This window comes from Natrix helvetica (genome assembly GCF_964273705.1).
Source record: "Natrix helvetica genome assembly, chromosome: 4".
Classification (NCBI taxonomy): domain Eukaryota; kingdom Metazoa; phylum Chordata; class Lepidosauria; order Squamata; family Natricidae; genus Natrix; species Natrix helvetica.
In genome coordinates this window covers 96076010-96094184 of record NC_138550.1, presented here as the reverse complement: position 1 = coordinate 96094184, position 18175 = coordinate 96076010, and the positions used below count along the sequence as shown (strand labels likewise).

Sequence of the window (18175 nt, the reverse complement as noted above, 5' to 3'; positions counted from 1 at the left end):
GCCTCCCGAGCAGTGGGAGGAGCGACGACGATGCCCCCTGGCGGCCTTGGCCGCTTCTCTTAAAACACGCGAGCGTCGGCTTGGCTTTCTCGCCCGGGCGGCCGGAGGCGGAGTCTCTTTGGCTGACTTTCTCGGGATATGTTGTCCTCTGCCGTCCTGAAGTTCCTGAGGCCGAACCCCCTGTGTTTTTGCAGACCGCTTTGGGGGATCAGGTGAGAGCGGCTGTCTGGGGGAGCAGAAGAGCTGCCTAAAGGGGAAAGCTGGAGGAGAGAAAAAAGAGTCTCATGCGGAGAAGCTGGGCCCGCCAGAAGAAGCCCTGCCCGAGTATTTCTGTTTTCTTCCCTGTAAGAGAGAAACTAGAGAAAGAGCTTTTTCCGCACCTGCCGGCTAAAACGCCGTTGCTTCTTTCCCTGTTAACGATTCTGCTGCCTTGTATGCCAGCTGATTTCCCCGAATCGGTGCTTTCTAAATATATCGGATTACAATGCCCATCGCCCCTAGCTGTCTTGATTTTCATCAGATACAGATTAACAGAGTTGGAGGGGACCTTGTAGGTCATCTAGTCCAACCTCCCCCTACAAGCAGGAGACACTACACCATTTCTGACAGATAGCAGTAGTCCATCTATTTTAAAATGTTGGATTTCATCGCTGCCTGAAAATAAGGGTTTCCCTTTGCAAAGAGGCCAGGAGTTACAGCAGGCGCTCATTTTCTTTTTTTTTTCTCACCATAACGTGGAGTAAAGGGAAAAGTAGTATTTGCTGGGTGCTAGAAGGGTGTGTTTAAGAGCTGGCTTAAAAGTAACTAACAGGATCGAGTAAGGGGGTTTATTACGTTTGTATTGGGAAATAAAATAAGCAGAAACAGTGCTGACATTTGCACAATGTCTGCATATTCCAAAGATGCAGTGTGAAATTCTTTTTTTACTGTTTTAAAACGTGTTTGCCTGCTGGAAAAAGTTTCCTACCTACTAAATAAGTGTTTTAGAGTCAGGAACTGTAGCATCAAGATCCTTTTGGACTCTACTCAACTGTTAGTATTTCATCACACTAAAACTTTGAATGATATTGAAATTGTTATTTATGATGGGTTTCAAAACTATGTTCAAAGGTATGGTTTATATATTTGTGTATGTGTTTGTGTATCTCTCTCCCCCTGTGTATAGTGAAAGAGTTGGATATAGATATAAGAAAGGTCCCTTTAATAATCCAGATTTTGGGGGGAATCCTGGTTTTAAAACAGCTTATTTTTATGCAGTAAATAAATACATTCCTTAGGCCAGTTTAGGTCTGTCAAAGCAATAGAGGTAATAATTAGGAAGATGAGATGCGGGAATATGTTCGTTCTTTACTTTAAAGGATCCTATTTTTCTCTTATCAGTTTTTGGCTGCTGTGTTGTGATGAATCTACAAATACATCCAGGGATCAAACATCTCTATTACTTATTTGGAAGTACATATTTGAAAATTTGATCTCAGCAATGATCCTAAGTATTTTAGTCACACAGAGCCTGATTCTCAGCCCATTGTGCTATAGCTATATTTGTCCACTTTAGGATGAGGTGCCCTATTGTCTCTGCATGGTACACCAAGCAAACAGATATCGCTACAAACAGCACACAGTAATTTCCCTTCTTAGACAGTATGCAGCCAGATAAATAAACTTTATCTTGCTGTGAAACAGTAAGAAACGAAATGTACTTCAATAATAATAACACAACGCACTTTAGATGGCCATTCTGTTAGAATTCCGTTGATGGTGGGAGTGCTGTACTAAATGTGAAGCATAAAGTGACTGTCTTTGTTCCATCCATGCATAGTGTATATTCCAGGGACAATGTTACAATTTTTACACTATTATTGGACTATGCACAGGCAATGCGATGTATAATTGTAAGTGCTTGAAGTCTCATAAACTTGGAGTATACTGACCTAGGCTTATGTAGGGTTGTTGATTCAATCATTTAAACGTATCAAAGATGCATAGCTGCAAAGAGTCTGTATTGATATGCAGATTGCAGTTAGCATAGATTTTATAGTCACAGAATATGTATCTGAACTGGTTTCTGAACCAGTTCCTATGCAGCCATGTAATACTGTACTTAGGTTCTTGTGCAAGTTATGCACCAAATGTAAACTGGTTCTTGTGCAATGAAGTATATTGTATGATGTATTTTTTTTCATACTGTTCACCGTGAACAGTCAGGCAAGACAGTTGTAACCAGAATTTCCTGATGGATATGAATCTGAGGGCTACAAACTGGATATCTGTTTCGCCTATGAAAAAAAAATTGCATCCTGAAAGTTCAGTTGAATTAGCTGCAGCTTGACAAAACAAAAAACATTTGCCCTTTCATTGTTTTGTTGAAACAAAACCTAACAATTTCTGATGTAACAATAAGGGGAGCTCAGAATGAGCCTCTTGGGCTGCAAAATTGGCTGCCTTCTTAAAGTTGTTCAGATTTTTTTTGCAATTCAGAATTGCTACTCTTGGCTTTCACTGAACAACATTTTTCTCAGCCTGAACTCTTCCCCCTGCCATAGTTTTGGCACAGTGTAAAAGATGTGCCGCTTTTGCAAAAATTTTGTGGATGTGGCACAAGCTAGCAAAAACAGGTAAATAAAAGTAATTTAATATAGGAGAAACTTATCACATTCAACAGTGTGGCAGGGAACTCAGGTGAATCTTTGGCAAAACTAGGATGGAAGAGTCATTGTCCTGATCTTCAGTTATGTTGACCATGATAACCTTCCGTATACAAAGATTTGGAGTAGGAGTCACCACGCATCACTGGTTTACCCCCCTTCCTAAGCAACTGATAACAGTCTGAGATGGTGGGTGAAGAGAAAACAAGTCCATTTTGCTATTTTATGACTACAATAGGGTCCAATCTTCTACTTTTCAATATCTATATGGAGCTACTAAATAAATACCGTATCAATGTGCAGATAAAACGTCTTCACCTCTGGTTGGAGAGATCTTGCAATTGAGATGCCTGACTTGGTGCCCAGAGGCTGTTGGGGTTTGGATACGTTGGAACAGGAAATCCTAGCAAGACAGAATGGCTGTGGATAGATACCTTTTGACCAGAGATATATGGTACCTTCTTTAGTTCTGAATGGGGCCATGTTCCCTTGGGCTGAATAGGCTCATAATTTGGCAGTTCTTTGGAACTCATAACTCCTGCTTGAACAGCAAGTAGAGATCATAGCCTGGATGTCCTTTGCATAATTAACGTGTATATACCAATTGCAACCTTTCCCGGGCCAGGAGGTGTTATGGATAGTCAGGCTTTTTACAATTCTCAACTGTTCTACTGCAAAACATTGCATGGGGCTGCTCTTGAAGACCACCAGGTTTAACATGCAGCCAACATCCAAATGTAATTTAAGGTATTGGCTGTCACTTTTAAAGCATTACATGGTGCAAGTTGGCTATCTCCAAAACAATTTTTTTCCAGATGAGTGCAAGCTCATCCTGCAAGTTCTGAGAGGAAATCCTGTTGAGGATCCCATCTCCAAAGGATTTTACGGGGACTCTGGAGCAGGGTTTTCTCAAATATGGTAGTTCTCCTGTGACATAGCTTGCCCACACATAGCTTGCCCACACCAGAGCTCCTCTTTACTAAGTTACAAAAATAGATGGCACTTTAATTGTGGACAACAGCATATGGGGGATGTTACATTTTTATTTATGACCAACCTCTGCTGATTATATAATGCAGTTGTACACTGATCAAACTTATTTTAGGACAGAGTGGCATAGAAATATCAGAAATAGAAATAGAAGACTCTTTTCTTTGCCTCAGTTTATACATGTACATTGTGAGGCAAAGAGAAAATGGAGTCTTGGTGATCGTAATAATGGCTTATATGTGATCACAGAGGTGATGTCTTCATGCAGTAATGGTGAGGCCCACCTGCAGTGGCAACTCAACCATTATATAAATTGGCAGTTTCATAAGAAATTGAAAACTGAAATATCCTTCTTTTCACAAGCATCCATGTGGTTTGGGAATGTAGTTCACTTTCCATCACGACTTCTTGGACATATGTAGTAGTTGAGAAAGTCAGCTTCTCTGGTGCTATGACTAAATATGTAACTATAACTATAACCATAACCATAAGTAATTATAATTATATATATCTGATATAAAAAGGGTGAAATCTCTAATAAGAATAGTGCATTTTCAAGAACATTAAGTTTGTATGCATTTTTGTAATCCTGTGACAATTGTACTAGCCCTCTGATTTAGCATTGTCTTCTAAAAACAAAGTAATACTCTAATCTTTTGACTAATTTCAAGATTATTTTAAGCAAACAGTTCAGAGCATAATTATGGCAAAAAGACTACAGATACTTAAGAAAAGTAATTGTAGGATATGTATTCCAAATCACAGTGAAAAAAACAGGATTTAACATATAATTTACTTTTTAATGTTTAACACAAAGAAAAAGGGGGAAAATACAGTCTTTAGTTCAATCTCACTTTCCTGCCAAAGAAAAAGGGGATTGTTTCTAAACAAAAGCCTTCAAACATAGTTTATTTCAAAGATTCTTTAAGTAAAACACTATCCTACATGAATTCTGTTGGTTTGTCTCTTTGTATTCTGAAACAATCAGTTGCAAATTGAAATAATCCCTTCCTTAAGTACCTTTTCCACGTAATGGGAAAACCAGATTACCACTGCATGGATTTACAGGTAATATATAATTTGGCTCTAAATTCTAAAATTGATCCAAGACTATTCAGTTTAAATGTGCTCTCGCAGAAATTTCCTTTTACAAGTAACTATTTCACTCATCTGGTTATAACAATGTTTAAAAGGTATTTTATAATCCCCTATAAAATATCTAGAATCTAAGCATCAAGAGGCATGAAACCATTGATCTCATCCTGAATATATACTTTCACTGACAGAGCTAACTGGAGGTTTTTCCTGTAGGGGCAATAGTTATTTCATAATATTGAAATCCTTAGAGAATAAACAAACAAATGGGAGGTTGAAGTACTGTAATGACTTCCATATACATTTGGAGTGTGGTACTTGCAATCCATCTGAAAGGAACATCATTTTAAGAAGCACAATTTGTTAAGAAGTTAAATATAAGAATGAAACATTAGAGGCAACGACAGCTAGAATGAAAACTGGAGGTTTAAATACCAATTTAAGATGTAGATTAGACAACTTTGTTAGCTGAAAGTAAAGAATACAGAAAATTCACTACGAAAATAAAAATGGAAAGTGAAATCAAAGCTAATATGAATTAACATTTTAATAAACTCAGTCAATAAGATTTTAGAATAGATACTTTTATTTTCAGAGCAAAGGATTAATTGATTATATCAATAGTATACTGATTAATCCTAGGGAAGAAGACTATGACAGACCAAATCATGAAGAATAACATTTTAGTGCAAACAAAGCTTAGTTAAAGTAGTTATATTTACAATAATAAGACGTAAGTAAAAAAGCTGCACTTTTGAATTATAAATTTTGAAGATCGTTCCTAAAAGGGTTGTTTCTTTGTGGAGTGATGAACAAGGAGAAACTTGCATGCTTTGGCTACAAGCAATTTAAGAGATTGGAAACACCATTTGCTAAGGATTGTAGCTTGCTTGGTTGCAGCTAATTCCTGAATTGCTTTATATGTGTGGTTGTTAATTTATATGCAATTTATACTTTACATGCAATGCAGTTGTTAAGGGAATAATCATCTCATTTTTAAAAAATGCATTTTCAGCCATTTTTCAGCAATAGCAATTTTTATCTGCTTGGCACCTTTAAAAGCGCTCTTGCCTTCTTTTGTTTTAACTCCTTTTGCTTTTGACAATCTCATGTAAATGAAAACAGTTGTAACATGCTTCTTACTATCACAGCATACATTTCAAATTGGATGTTGAAACAGAGTAGCAACTTGCATGGAACTTCAGTATTGCGTAAGTCCAAACAATTTTAGCCAATTTCTTCAGTAGTGCTGTTCTTCACTCTGTACAGTCTTACAATACAACTTGGATCAAAGTTAAACATGTGGTGTCCACTCACTGCAAGATTTTGGATCCCCTTCACTCACGTCAAATGTAAACGTGGAGTTGAGGAGGGTTAATTAGAATTGGTAATGCCAGAATTTCTTTCTATCCTAGGTGCTATTGACAGGTTAACAATAGGAGTGGAGGTAGAAGTAGTGGCGATAGAAATAATAGTACTTGCAATGAAGGTGGTTCCAATATTAAAACTCCCTGCGGCATAGGATCAAGCAACCAACAGAGGCTGAAGAAATGTGAGGAACCGCCTGGATTCCAGATGCCAGTGACTGTGGTAGAGGCCCAGGTGCCCCTACTTCTGGTGCACCCCTTGGTACCAATGTTTCTAGTAAAGTTTCTGATAAGCTGTGGCTAACAGTGAACATGGGCCTCGCAGTCTGGGTTACTTCCTTGGCATCCCAAAAGATGAGCCTCAAGGTTTGGGAGGGTGGTGGAGCTATCAGCATCTCTTTATCTGACTCTAGTTTTTCTAACAAGGCAAAACTGGAAGCCAATTTCAGTGTCTTCTTCCTACACCCTCTTTGCCAGCTCCCCCCAAAGATACCAGACTTACATTTTAAAAGAATCCTCCTTTAAAAACCGGCAGGGTTGGTGCAGAACCCTGGGGTCAAATTGCGGCCTTCTGTCATTAGCAGTATATAATGACTCAACAAGCCAAATACTTAATAGTCCTCCAGCCTAGTATGTCATTAGAGGGATATTTAGAAAGTAGGCATGCATTTCCTCAGTTCCACTCATGCACTCTTGCAGCCAGTTAGTCATTCATGCTATTATTGAAACAAAAGCTGCCTGAACTATCATTGCTTGAATCTCTGTAGATTATATATTCATTATTAGTTTGTAAAACTTAACATTCTCTGAGAAGCAAGTATCAAGGAGAAGAACATTTTAATATGTACTGTAAAAACAGTCTAAGGCATAACTCTTGAAAAGCATGTTTTGCTGAAGATCCCAATCAGGAAACTGTCCCCCTCCCGTCTTTAAATTCCTGCCTTCTGTGTTTCCAACCTGGTGGAAGATTTAGAATTGCTTAGAAATTTCATGCATATTGTTAATGATGTGGTGACTTTGATCTGCATAAATTGAAAGTATTCCCAAAGGTCACAATAGGATTTGCACCCACCTACCCCCAAATTATGCCATTCTCATCCATAGGAGGAAGACTCGTGTAGATGGAAACCTGCCATTTTGTTTAATATTAGAATTCTCTTTTACACTTCTTCCAGTTCTGATAGCATATATTGGGAACCATTCACTTGTGAAACGATGGTTTACTAATAAATTGCTTATGCCAGTCCCTGTCCACTTAAGTAGGAAAATTGATTTATTCCCTTCCATCTCACAACATGTGACCCTTTGCAGCATACAATTCACAGCAGTCAAAAACTCCAAAACAATCCAAAATAAAATAAACATCTAAAGCAGTTTCCATAAATCTGAACTAATCCAGGCTTTATTTTTTAAAAAAGGATAAATACAGTTGTTGAATAACTAAATATTGGTATTCTGGTTAATGAGAAACACTGCTACATAAGCAGCCAAAATCAATGTTTCCCAGCTGTTTCCAAGCTGTTGTTTTGCACAACTGTTTCTTTGTTGTTTATTAAATTATCAAACATAGTTGTTTAATGACAAACTATGATACTCCTACATTATTTTTGACTATACAGACTTTTCTGCCAATGTATGGAAAGGATTAAGTATTGCAGCCTTCTGTGTAACTAGTGATTATGCAATATTCATGACTATTTAAGTTTGAGGTTCCTGGGCTAACTGTTTGCCCAGGGATGGGGTGTGGGATCTGGGAATATTGTAATGGCACAGAGAGATGCCATTGCCAGCACCTTAGTATATTACCCTGCTGCTCTGCAGCCATGTTTCTAGAGGCCTCATACACCAAAAATTAAAAACGGTTCTTCATTTTCTGTAGCACAGGCCCCTTTCTAATAAGCCTTTTCCAATTTGGTTCAGGTAATACACAGTATTTATATGTGAGCATACATATATATATAGAGAGAGGTGTGTGTATGCATATATGCATGTGAATAACTAGCGATAAGTAGTTACGTGTTGATATAGGCATATTTATATAACATCAAGTAGAGAAGAAATTGTCTTGCCTTTTGCTTTCTAAAGCCAGCCAAGTTGTGTTCTGTTTGTGGTTGATTGTTAAACCTTTACATCTGGATTCCTTTTTGGTAGCATCGGAATGAAGTTCACAGCATAATGTTTAACAGAAGAATGAAGAAGAACCATCTTATTCAAAGGTTAATTATGCTAAAAGGAGCACTAGCTCTTCTTATTAGTAAATTGATCTTTGGTGATTGTGAACGATATTGAGCGTATGACAAGTTCATCTGAGTTTTTTATTTTATTTTATTTGGTCTTATTTTTCTCCTTTTTCTGTTCACAGTAAAGTGCCTGGTGTTCATTTTCCTGTGGTGCAATTACACACAACTAATTCTACCATGCAGTTCAGTCAGGAAGATTTTGAGAAGGCCAAACAGCAAGTAAGCCTTTTGCACGATGAGCCAAGCAATGAGATCAAGTTGAAGCTTTATGCATTGTTTAAGCAGGTATTCCAACAATTTACCTCCTTAAATATGTAATTTTTTGAAAAATATCTTTTTTTTTCTCTGCCTATCTGTCTGTCTCTCTCTCTCACTCACTCACATACAGTATGCTCCGTCTCACCAGAAAAACACTTTACACACACACACACACACACACACACACACACACAGGGGGAGAGACCTGTTTTTATACTCTTCATAATTGCTCCTGAAATATAGCAGAAAGTTTCCTATAAGTTTTGGAATAGACATAATTTGAATTAAATAAAATATTAATGTATACGTATAACTTATAAGTATAATTATAATAAATTATAGTATAATTTATACTTTGCAGTCTAGTGGTTGTTTTAGTTTGTTTAATCATTATCTAATTACTTTCAACGATTTGATTTAACACAGGCTACTGTGGGCTCATGTAATATTCCAAAACCAAGTATGTTGGATTTTGTCAACAAAGCCAAATGGGATGCTTGGAACTCACTTGGCAGTATGACACAGGTAAGCATACTCTCAAAAACCTTGATTTAACATTTTGGGTGGGAAGATTCCTTTAAAACAAAATATCCATTATATCCATGTTAATATAATAATGTAATTTACATAATTTGAGATAATATGTAATCTGCATAATTGCAAAAAGTATAAATATATTCAGGTGATATAGCTACATCAGTTACTTAATTATGCAAATGATGAATTGATATGTATGTAGCTTCAGGATTTTAGTCTTAAATTTTGTTTAATAATCTTTAAAAATATTACAAAATAATGAGTACCATTTACATTATTTCACATTTTATATGAAGATGCCCATGGAACACACATTTTGATTCTTATCAAAATATGCAAAAATGGAACAAAAGGAAAATGTTAATTTCTATAGCGACTTTAATAAAGATGTCACCACTGGAGGGTGGAAAAAAGGACCTTCTTGTTTTACTCAAGGCTGCATTGTAAAACCTTTCATAAGTAATGGAGATTCATACCTGATCTAAAGTGAATGAATTCTGTTAAATTAGAAACAAAATTAATTTAGAGCGCTTCTTGATGAAGGATTCTGTATTGCACATCAAAAGACAGTGTTCAGTTTTTTGGTAATTTCCAAGTGGCCTTCAAGGGGAAATCAGTGTGGAGCACATTAGAGGAGTCCACTCATGAGATGCAAGTGCTTTCCACTTCAGGAACATTTGTTGATTGTTTTTTCTACTATAGATGATATTTGATGGCGGAGACAACAAAATAAGAGAAATCCACCAATTTAACTTTTCCTATATTAAAAATATAAGGATAGCAGCACTTGAGTAGTCATTGATGTGATAAAATAGAGTTAAGATGCTGGCCTAGAAAACAGGAGACCATGAGTTCTAGTCCCACCTTTGACATGAGAGCTGGTTGGGTGACCTTGAGCAAGTCACTCTCTCTCAATCTGACTTACCTCATAGGGTTGTTGCAGGGAAACAGGAGGAAGAAGGAATATTGGATATTTTCACTGCTTTGAATTACTTATGAAGTAATATGGTCAGGTTAAATGTCAAGTAAATAAATAATGACAAGGCAACAAATTTTATGCCAGGCATTGCCAGCATATTTTTCTGCTGTCTAGAGTACTAGCACATGGTCTTTGATGTATTTTAAGACTGTGTTATAATTATGCTGTAAAGAGGCAGTGAGCGACTTCATGTCTTCATATGCTATCAGAATAGTCCCCCCCGCTTTTTCACTGCAACATCTATGGGTAATATGCCCTTTCTTCAGGAATATATACTACTGTGCAGAACTAATAGTAAAAATTACTCATTTCAAGGTCAAATTAAAAAGGTAATAAATAATAAATAAAAGGTCAATCCCCTGGCCCATACTGAGAGTAAATAATTCCATTTAGTAGCTTCACAATTACTGGGAATTTATAATATTATTGAGAAGAAATAATGTTGAAATGTGCCACTAAAATTGATATGATGTTAAAATGTTTCATTTTGCTATACCATATCGAATGCCTGTTTTGATTGTTTCATTATGATCTGCAGTGCAAATTGTATTTTTAATAAGAAAATTGCATATATTTTAAAATAATTTAAACTATCGTATTTTTTGGAGTATAAGATGCACCTTTTTCCCCTCAAAAAAGAGGCTGAAAATCTGGGTGCATCTTATACACTGAATACAGCATTTTTTTGCTTCCTGAAACCCCACCCCTTCACCAAAATGGCTGTGCATAGCTTGTAGGAGGCTTTCAGAGAGCTCCTGGGGGCTGGGGAGGGCAGAAATGAGCAAGAAATTGGGCTTTTTTGCTCAAATCCCCCCCCCCCAGCCCCCAGGAGCACTCTATAAGCTTCCTAATGCCCTTTTTTTGACAAAAAATTGGGGCATTTTTGCAAAAAAAAAAAAGGCCTTTTTTGCTCATTTTTGCCCCCCCCCCTCCTCCACCACCCCAGGAACACTCTACAAGCCTCCTAAGGGCCATTCATACCCTTTTTTTTGAAGAAGAAAAAAATGGGCCCGTTTTTGCGAGGTTTGCAGAGTGCAAAAACTTTTTTTTTAATTTGCCTCTTCAAAACCTTAGTGCGTCTTATACTCCAAAAAAATACGATATTTGTATTCTAATTCTGAAAAATCCATAGAAATAATATCATTCAACATATACCATCAAAGGATTTTCTAAAGATACAAATTAATAAAAAAAATTAAAACATAGCAAGTAGATTTGCTCTATTGTCCTTTAAAATGTTGAAAATAAAATACAGTATTTCTAATTTTGAATCCTTCACTTTGTTTATATTTATTCATTTATTTATTCAACTTCTATAGCCACCCCACTCAAGCAAGTGACTCTGATGGCTTACAATTCAAAAATTATCAGTTTAAACCATTTAAAGAACATGAAACAAATAAAAACATCTTCAAAATAAATAAGTGTAAACGACCATCGTGATGATTAATCAACTGATAGCAAAGCCAAACTATCTTGATATCATTTATATATTCTATATATATTCTATTTTAATACTGACTTCTCATTGCAGGACAATGCCAGACAGAGCTACATTGAACTAGTATCGAGTTTGGTTCCTGCAGAAACTTCTCCAGATAATGAAATCCCCCCTGGCAGCAAATCCATTTATGAGACACTTGAGGTTACTACTAAAGACAATATCACAAAGATCATGTTCAACCGGCCAAAGAAGAAAAATGCTATCACTGTCAAGGTAAAGCTTGTAGATTTTGTAGCTTGGGAGCAAATGAAAGCAGAGAAGGACAGCAATTTTTCAAAGACCAACCCCAGACACCTGAGGAAAAGTTGCCCCAGCGCTTTCTTAGGATTCTTTCCCTGTCTTCTCTTTTCCTCATCTGTTTCAGGTTTTTTTTTCCCCTCGCCATTTTTCAAACACAGGTGAATCAGGTACACATGGACTTTGCTTTGTATTCACCTGGCATCCACAAAATTTCACCATGAATGCTACACATATTCATTATGATAACTACTAATTCCCCCCCTTTTTTTTACGTTTAAAGAATTATTTTAATTTTAAAAATGGAAAATTGCCAACCACAGAGAGGTCTGGAGATCCAAATAAGTCCATAAGCTTTTTTTTAAGAAAACAAAACACAATGAACAGGCCCAGCCCAGTGCTTTGTTTGGAAGCGTATCTATCTGTCAGTAACAAGAAAAAAGATTTGTACTTGCACTAGGCAATGTTTTTCAGGTTGAAGAAGCAAATTGGAGTAGCAAGCAATATTCTGGTGGGTCGGTTATTTGAAATCGTTGATTGATATAATCAGTCACCTATATTATTGTCAAGTGTTCTCTCAGCAGCCATTTAGAACAGCCATTCAAATGTTCTTAGAACTCTGAATGTTCAAAATAATTGGGAGTTTGTTTTTCTTTTGCTTATGTTGCTCATTCCTGTAAGCTCCTCTTCTTCTTCTTATGCCATATCCGTCATTGGACGTTGGCGATCATGTTGGGAATCCTATTTTTGTCAACAGCCGCATGAAAAAGTGCTGCTGAGTTTTGTCCAAACCAGTCCCTTAAGTTTTGAAGCCATGATGTTCTCCTGCCTGGACCTCATTTGCCTTCAATCTTTCCCTGGAGGAATAAGTGAAGTATGGCGTATGTTTCTGGTGTCATATCACATGTCCAAAATATCCTAATGTTCGCTTTTTAATGGCTTTGATTATTTCCCTTTGCTTTCCCAGGCAGCTTATCACCTCCTCATTTACGATTTTGTCAAGCTCTAGGCAGCTAATAATATTTGCATACTACCAAACCGGTTGTATCTGTACTCTTCAACTGGGTGAAACCGTGCATCATAGGGTAATTTTTTTTCCAACCAAGGTACCACAAATGGGATAACACAAAAGTGCAGTGATCTATCAGTCTCAAGGGAATAAAATTTAGGGACATTAGGGGAAGTTGTGAGTGCTTCACTTCTGTGGTCATCTACATACCAGAAGCTTGCATCATGTTATGCATGGCTAAAGACTGCATTTGTTCATTACAAAGATCATAACCATTTTTGTCATATATGAAAAAAGTTACTTACATATTCTGAAACACACAGAAACCACAATTTGATATTCTGTATGTTTCATTAGAAGGGGAAGCAGTAGCTCAGTGGCTAAGATGCTGAGCTTGTCGATCAGAAGGTCGGCAGTTCAGTGGTTCGAATCCCTAGTGCCGCATAACGGAGTGAGCTCCCATTACTTGTCCCAGCTTCTGCCAACCTAACATTTTGAAAGCATGTAAAAATGCAGGTGGAAAAATAGGAATCACCTTTAGTGGGAAAGTAACAGCGTTCCGTGCGCCTTCAGCATTTAGTCATGCTAGCTACATGATCACGGAGATGTCTTCGGACAGCACTGGTTCTTCGGCTTTGAGACTGAGATGAGCACTGCCCCTAGAGTTGGGAACGACTAGCACATATGTGCAAGGGAACCCTTAATCTTTATCTTATGTTTCATTATTCTCAATTTTATTTGTTGGAAACATTCTGTGTCTACAGTAGTTCTTTAAAAAAATGTCATTCTTTGGATGATATTGACAATCTAAGGATTCAGTAATTCTACTAATGCTTTTCCTCTAACTTTCTGAATTATAGAATGGGAATTTATTTTCATTTGTAATTCTCTTGTGCAGATGTACAATGAAATTATGAAAGCACTTGAGGAAGCTGCAAAAGATGATTCTGCTATAACAGTTCTTACAGGTATTAGCTTTTACCATGAAAGTAAAAATCTGTGCTGATGTTAAATATTAACAAAATAGCAATACACTAAATTGTGTCAACCTAAATGCATAGTAAATGTACAGTTGACAATAAAGAAGTGAAGGTGTTGGATAGTTGGTTAAAAACTAATTTTAGATGGGCAGCGTGCTGGGAAATCAAGGAGAATACTAGGTAAAGGGGCTAAAAGAAACAGGCAAAATCAGGAGTAGAGATATTTCAGTGATAACAAATATCAGAAGAGTGAAAGCAATTCAGCAGAAAGAGCTAAGGTGGTTTGAGAATATAAAAAACTGTACCATTAAAACAAGCATTAGGAATCAGAAACTCATATATATTTGAGCATGTGATGCAAATGGATGATGGACAACAAATGTGACTGCTTGACAAGGCTGAAAAAAGCAAAAATGATAGATGGGTCCATGGATGGCAGCAATATTACTGGTATGTCTTCGAAGAAGCTAAAAGCAACTCAACAGGCTATCTTGTTCAATCAATTTTGAGTTAGCGCAGGGAAGAATATGATTTCTAGATGTAGTACTTGCATTCACATGCAGTCACAGCATCTAGGGTTCTTCAGAATGCTTGTTTTTCATACTGCTGCCAAAATTATTGCTCCCATTTCGCTACTGATTTCTGGAAAGAACTAAGCATGAAAGTCAGCTGGGTGACTTTGGGCCAGTCACTGCCTCAGTCAACACACCTTCACCGGGTTATTGTTAAGGAAATAGGACAAGGAAAGGGCATCATGTATGTTTGTCACATTGAGTTATTTATAAAGTAATAAGGGGATTAGCAATAGCACTTAGATTTATATACCGCTTCATAGTGCTGTTACAGCCCTCTCTTAAGTGTTTTACAAAGTCAGCATATTGCCCCAACAATCTGGGTCCTCATTTAACCCACCTTGGAAGGATGGAAGGCTGAGTCAACCTTGAGCCGGTGAGATTTGAACTGCCAAACTGCAGCTAGCAGTTAGCTGAAGTGGCCGGCAGTACTGCACTCCAACCACTGCGTCACCCTGGCTCTCATTAAAAATAAATACGACTAATAATCCATTGAAATCAATGTGGGGTAATAATCTTCAACTAATGTTGAAATAAATTGATTAGTTCTGCCCAGAATGCTCTTTTTTATTGTAATACTAATACATAGCCCTCTGTTAGTAACCTCTTTGTTCAGCAACTGTTTGAATTTACAAAGGCACTGAAAAAGCAGACTTAAGAGCAAGCCTAGAATTTGTAGCTATTGCAGTTATTGCAACAGATATTTTGGGCTCAATTTTGGTTATAAGTTGAGAATTATCTGTATGTCTCAAGTTGTGGTCATATGACTTTATGTTTAACAGTCATGGGTTATTTGCTTAATGACCACAGAGGAACTGAGGTTGAGTTGGCTGTGGTCCCAATGGAGTGGCTGATTCAAATTGTAGTCATTAAGTGAGGACTACTTGTATTTATTTCATTCTTCTTAAAAATTTGCTTCTGTATAGGTAATGGGGACTATTACTGTAGTGGAAATGACCTGAACAACTTTACCCAGATTTCACCTGGTGGAATGGAAGAGACTGCCAAGAATAGTGCAGAATTGCTCAAGTATGACTTGCTTTCATTTTTGTTAAAATGTAGAATGAATATGCACAATGGATGATAAGCAGAAAAAGGTACTATGCCAGGGGTGCCCAAACTTGGGAACTTTAAGACTTGTGGACTTCAACTCCCAGAATTCCCCAGCCAGCATGGCTGGCTGGGGAATTCTGGGAGTTGAAGTCCACAAGTCTTAAAGTTCCCAAGTTTGGACACCCCTGTACTATGCAGTTCCATTACAGAAGCACGTAAAGTTAATTTAGGAAAATCACTGCCCAGAGTGCAGCATGGGAATCAGAACTGGAAAGAATTTCCTCTTCTGTTCAGTTTTCAAAAGCCTCTGCTTCAATGATACCTGTATTGTATTCCCCCCCCCCCCCCACTTTTTCCCTATTGTCAGTTACATCCTGCTCCCTTCCTCACCATCTTTTAGTTATTATTTTTATTTTATTAAGGTGTGTATGTATGTTTATTGCTTTTGATGTTGTAAGCTGCTTTATGGCGAGATGGGTGGCAAACAAATTTAATAAATAATACTTAAGAAATATTTCTACCCAAGAATATTCTTAAGATTTGGAAGAAAAATGTTATCTCAAATTATTTTTTAAATACGTATCAAAATGAGATACAAACAATGAATTGAATAATAATTTTAAAGAGGCCAGTTTCCACTATTCAAAATGTACATCTTAGTTCCTTTTTATGTGCCTAGTGCAGAAAGATGTCAAATACTTTGTGCATCTCTATCTAGAAATAAATTATTACAGAAAAATTGTTTTAAACAAAATCTTCTGATGTACTTTTCACCAATTCAGTACTAGAATGGTATAGTGGGAAAACTAAAGGCACTTTATGCCTCACAGAATGATTTCAAGGTAAATATTGTATATTTAAAACTCCAGAAAGATGTACATTCCCAGGGAAATTCAGCTGTAGGAATATCTAATAATAAATTGTTAAGGTTCCCCCCCACAACAGAAAAATTGTTCACATGTTGTGACATTCCAAAAGATTATGTTTGTAAATCAATTCCTGTTCCTTTCTATTCGCAGAAACTTCGTTCAACATTTTATTGACTTTCCAAAGCCATTAATTGCTGTGGTAAATGGGCCAGCTGTTGGGATCTCTGTAACTGTGCTTGGGCTGTTTGACATCGTATACGCTACGGACCAGGTAAGTTTTCTCTCTTTAATTCCTGTCACTATCATTAGATCATTGTGGATATACCGTATTTTTCGGAGTATAAGACGCACCAGAGTATAAGATGCACCAAGATTTTGAAGAGGCAAATTTTTAAAAAAAAGTTTTTGCACTCTGCAAACCTCCCAAAAATGGCCCGTTCTTCGCGAAAACGGCCCCGTTTTTTTCCTCAAAAAAGGGTATGAATATCCCTTAGGAGGCTTCCTGGAAGAGGGGGGCAAAAACGAACAAGAAACGGCCCATTTTTCACAAAAACGGGCCCATTTTTTGCCCCCAAAAAGGGTATTAGGAAGCTTATAGAGTGCTCCTGGGGGTTGGGGGAGCAAAATTGAGCAAAAAATGGCTCATGGTTTGCTCATTTCTGCCCTCCCCAGCTCCCAGGAGCTCTCTGAAAGCCTCCTACAAGCTATGCACAGCCATTTTGGTGAAGGGGCGGGGTTTCAGGAGGCAAAAAAATGCTGTATTCAATGTATATGACGCACCCAGATTTTCAGCCTCTTTTTTGAGGAAAAAGGTGCGTCTTATACCCTGAAAAATACGGTAGGCTTTTGTTGTAATAATGTTTATTTGTTCAAGATCCTTGAACAAGATCCTTGAGTTCCTTTTTCCTACTTTGAGAATCAAAGTATGGCAAAGTGAGATGCTATGTATGAGAACTGGAATTTTCTTCATAAAATTGAATTACATTTTTACTGAAAGTGCTTGTATTGGAATTCAGAGATGTAGGCATGGAATTAAGAAAGAAAAACCTCTCTTGAAGCACATATAAGCTGGCACTCATTTATAACTCCAAAAATACAAAGAAATTGTATATTTAAGTGGAAAAATAAAGTCCTAAAAAAAACCTTAATAGTTCTTCACTTGTAAAATACAAGATAACTTCTTCCCCTCCCCCCACTACTTATTTAAATGTTTGCCTTAGGATACTAATCACTTTCCTTCACTAGACTGGTAACTGAAGTTCCCCAAAAAACATGAGTGTAAGGGGGATAAGAGTGTTTCCCTTTTCCTCAAACTCTTAACTCCTGCATCAGAACCACCTGGGTCTTGCACTGCATTATTCAAGGGTGCCTTTTCAGTACTGTTTTAGTTCTTCTTCGTCTGTTGCAGAGGTCCCCGGGTCCTTCCTGCTGATTAGCTGTGGATTGTCTAAGCTTCGTGCTCATCCAGTTGCCTCTCTCATGGGCAGCATCTCTGTCAGAACCCGAAAGACCTTCCCTCCTCCCATCCCCAGGCAACACTGTTTTTGATGTTCTTCCTCCTTGTCTTATGTACCCCATCTCTTACATTGCCAGCTTGCAGAGGGGTTAGGGATTTTTTTTTCTCCTGCCTGCCTACATGTCAATTTCCTTGCCTCCAGCATCAGCCCTCTCAGAAATAAGATTCTTTAATATGGAAGACTACACTCATACAAAGAAAATTCCAGTTTCCATATACGCAGCTCGCCCTGTAACACAAGGGAGTGTCACCATCAAATAATAACAAGTAATGACCATCACATTATTCCTTTTTCATTTAAGCAGTCTCATAAAACCTCAATGT

General features: G+C 37.3%; 1 protein-coding gene across 1 annotated transcript in view; it reads left to right on the top strand.

Moving 5' to 3' along the window:
* Positions 1 to 18: 18 nt before the first annotated feature.
* Positions 19 to 18175, top strand: part of ECI2 (enoyl-CoA delta isomerase 2) — a 22431-nt gene continuing 4274 nt past the window's right edge. Inside the window, exons 1-7 of the mRNA XM_081950921.1 lie at positions 19 to 212; positions 8460 to 8622; positions 9022 to 9120; positions 11646 to 11828; positions 13760 to 13829; positions 15340 to 15442; positions 16486 to 16606. Of these exons, the coding sequence (XP_081807047.1) occupies positions 139 to 212; positions 8460 to 8622; positions 9022 to 9120; positions 11646 to 11828; positions 13760 to 13829; positions 15340 to 15442; positions 16486 to 16606 (813 nt within the window). The 5' untranslated portion in view covers positions 19 to 138. The remainder of the gene's footprint in view (positions 213 to 8459; positions 8623 to 9021; positions 9121 to 11645; positions 11829 to 13759; positions 13830 to 15339; positions 15443 to 16485; positions 16607 to 18175) is intronic.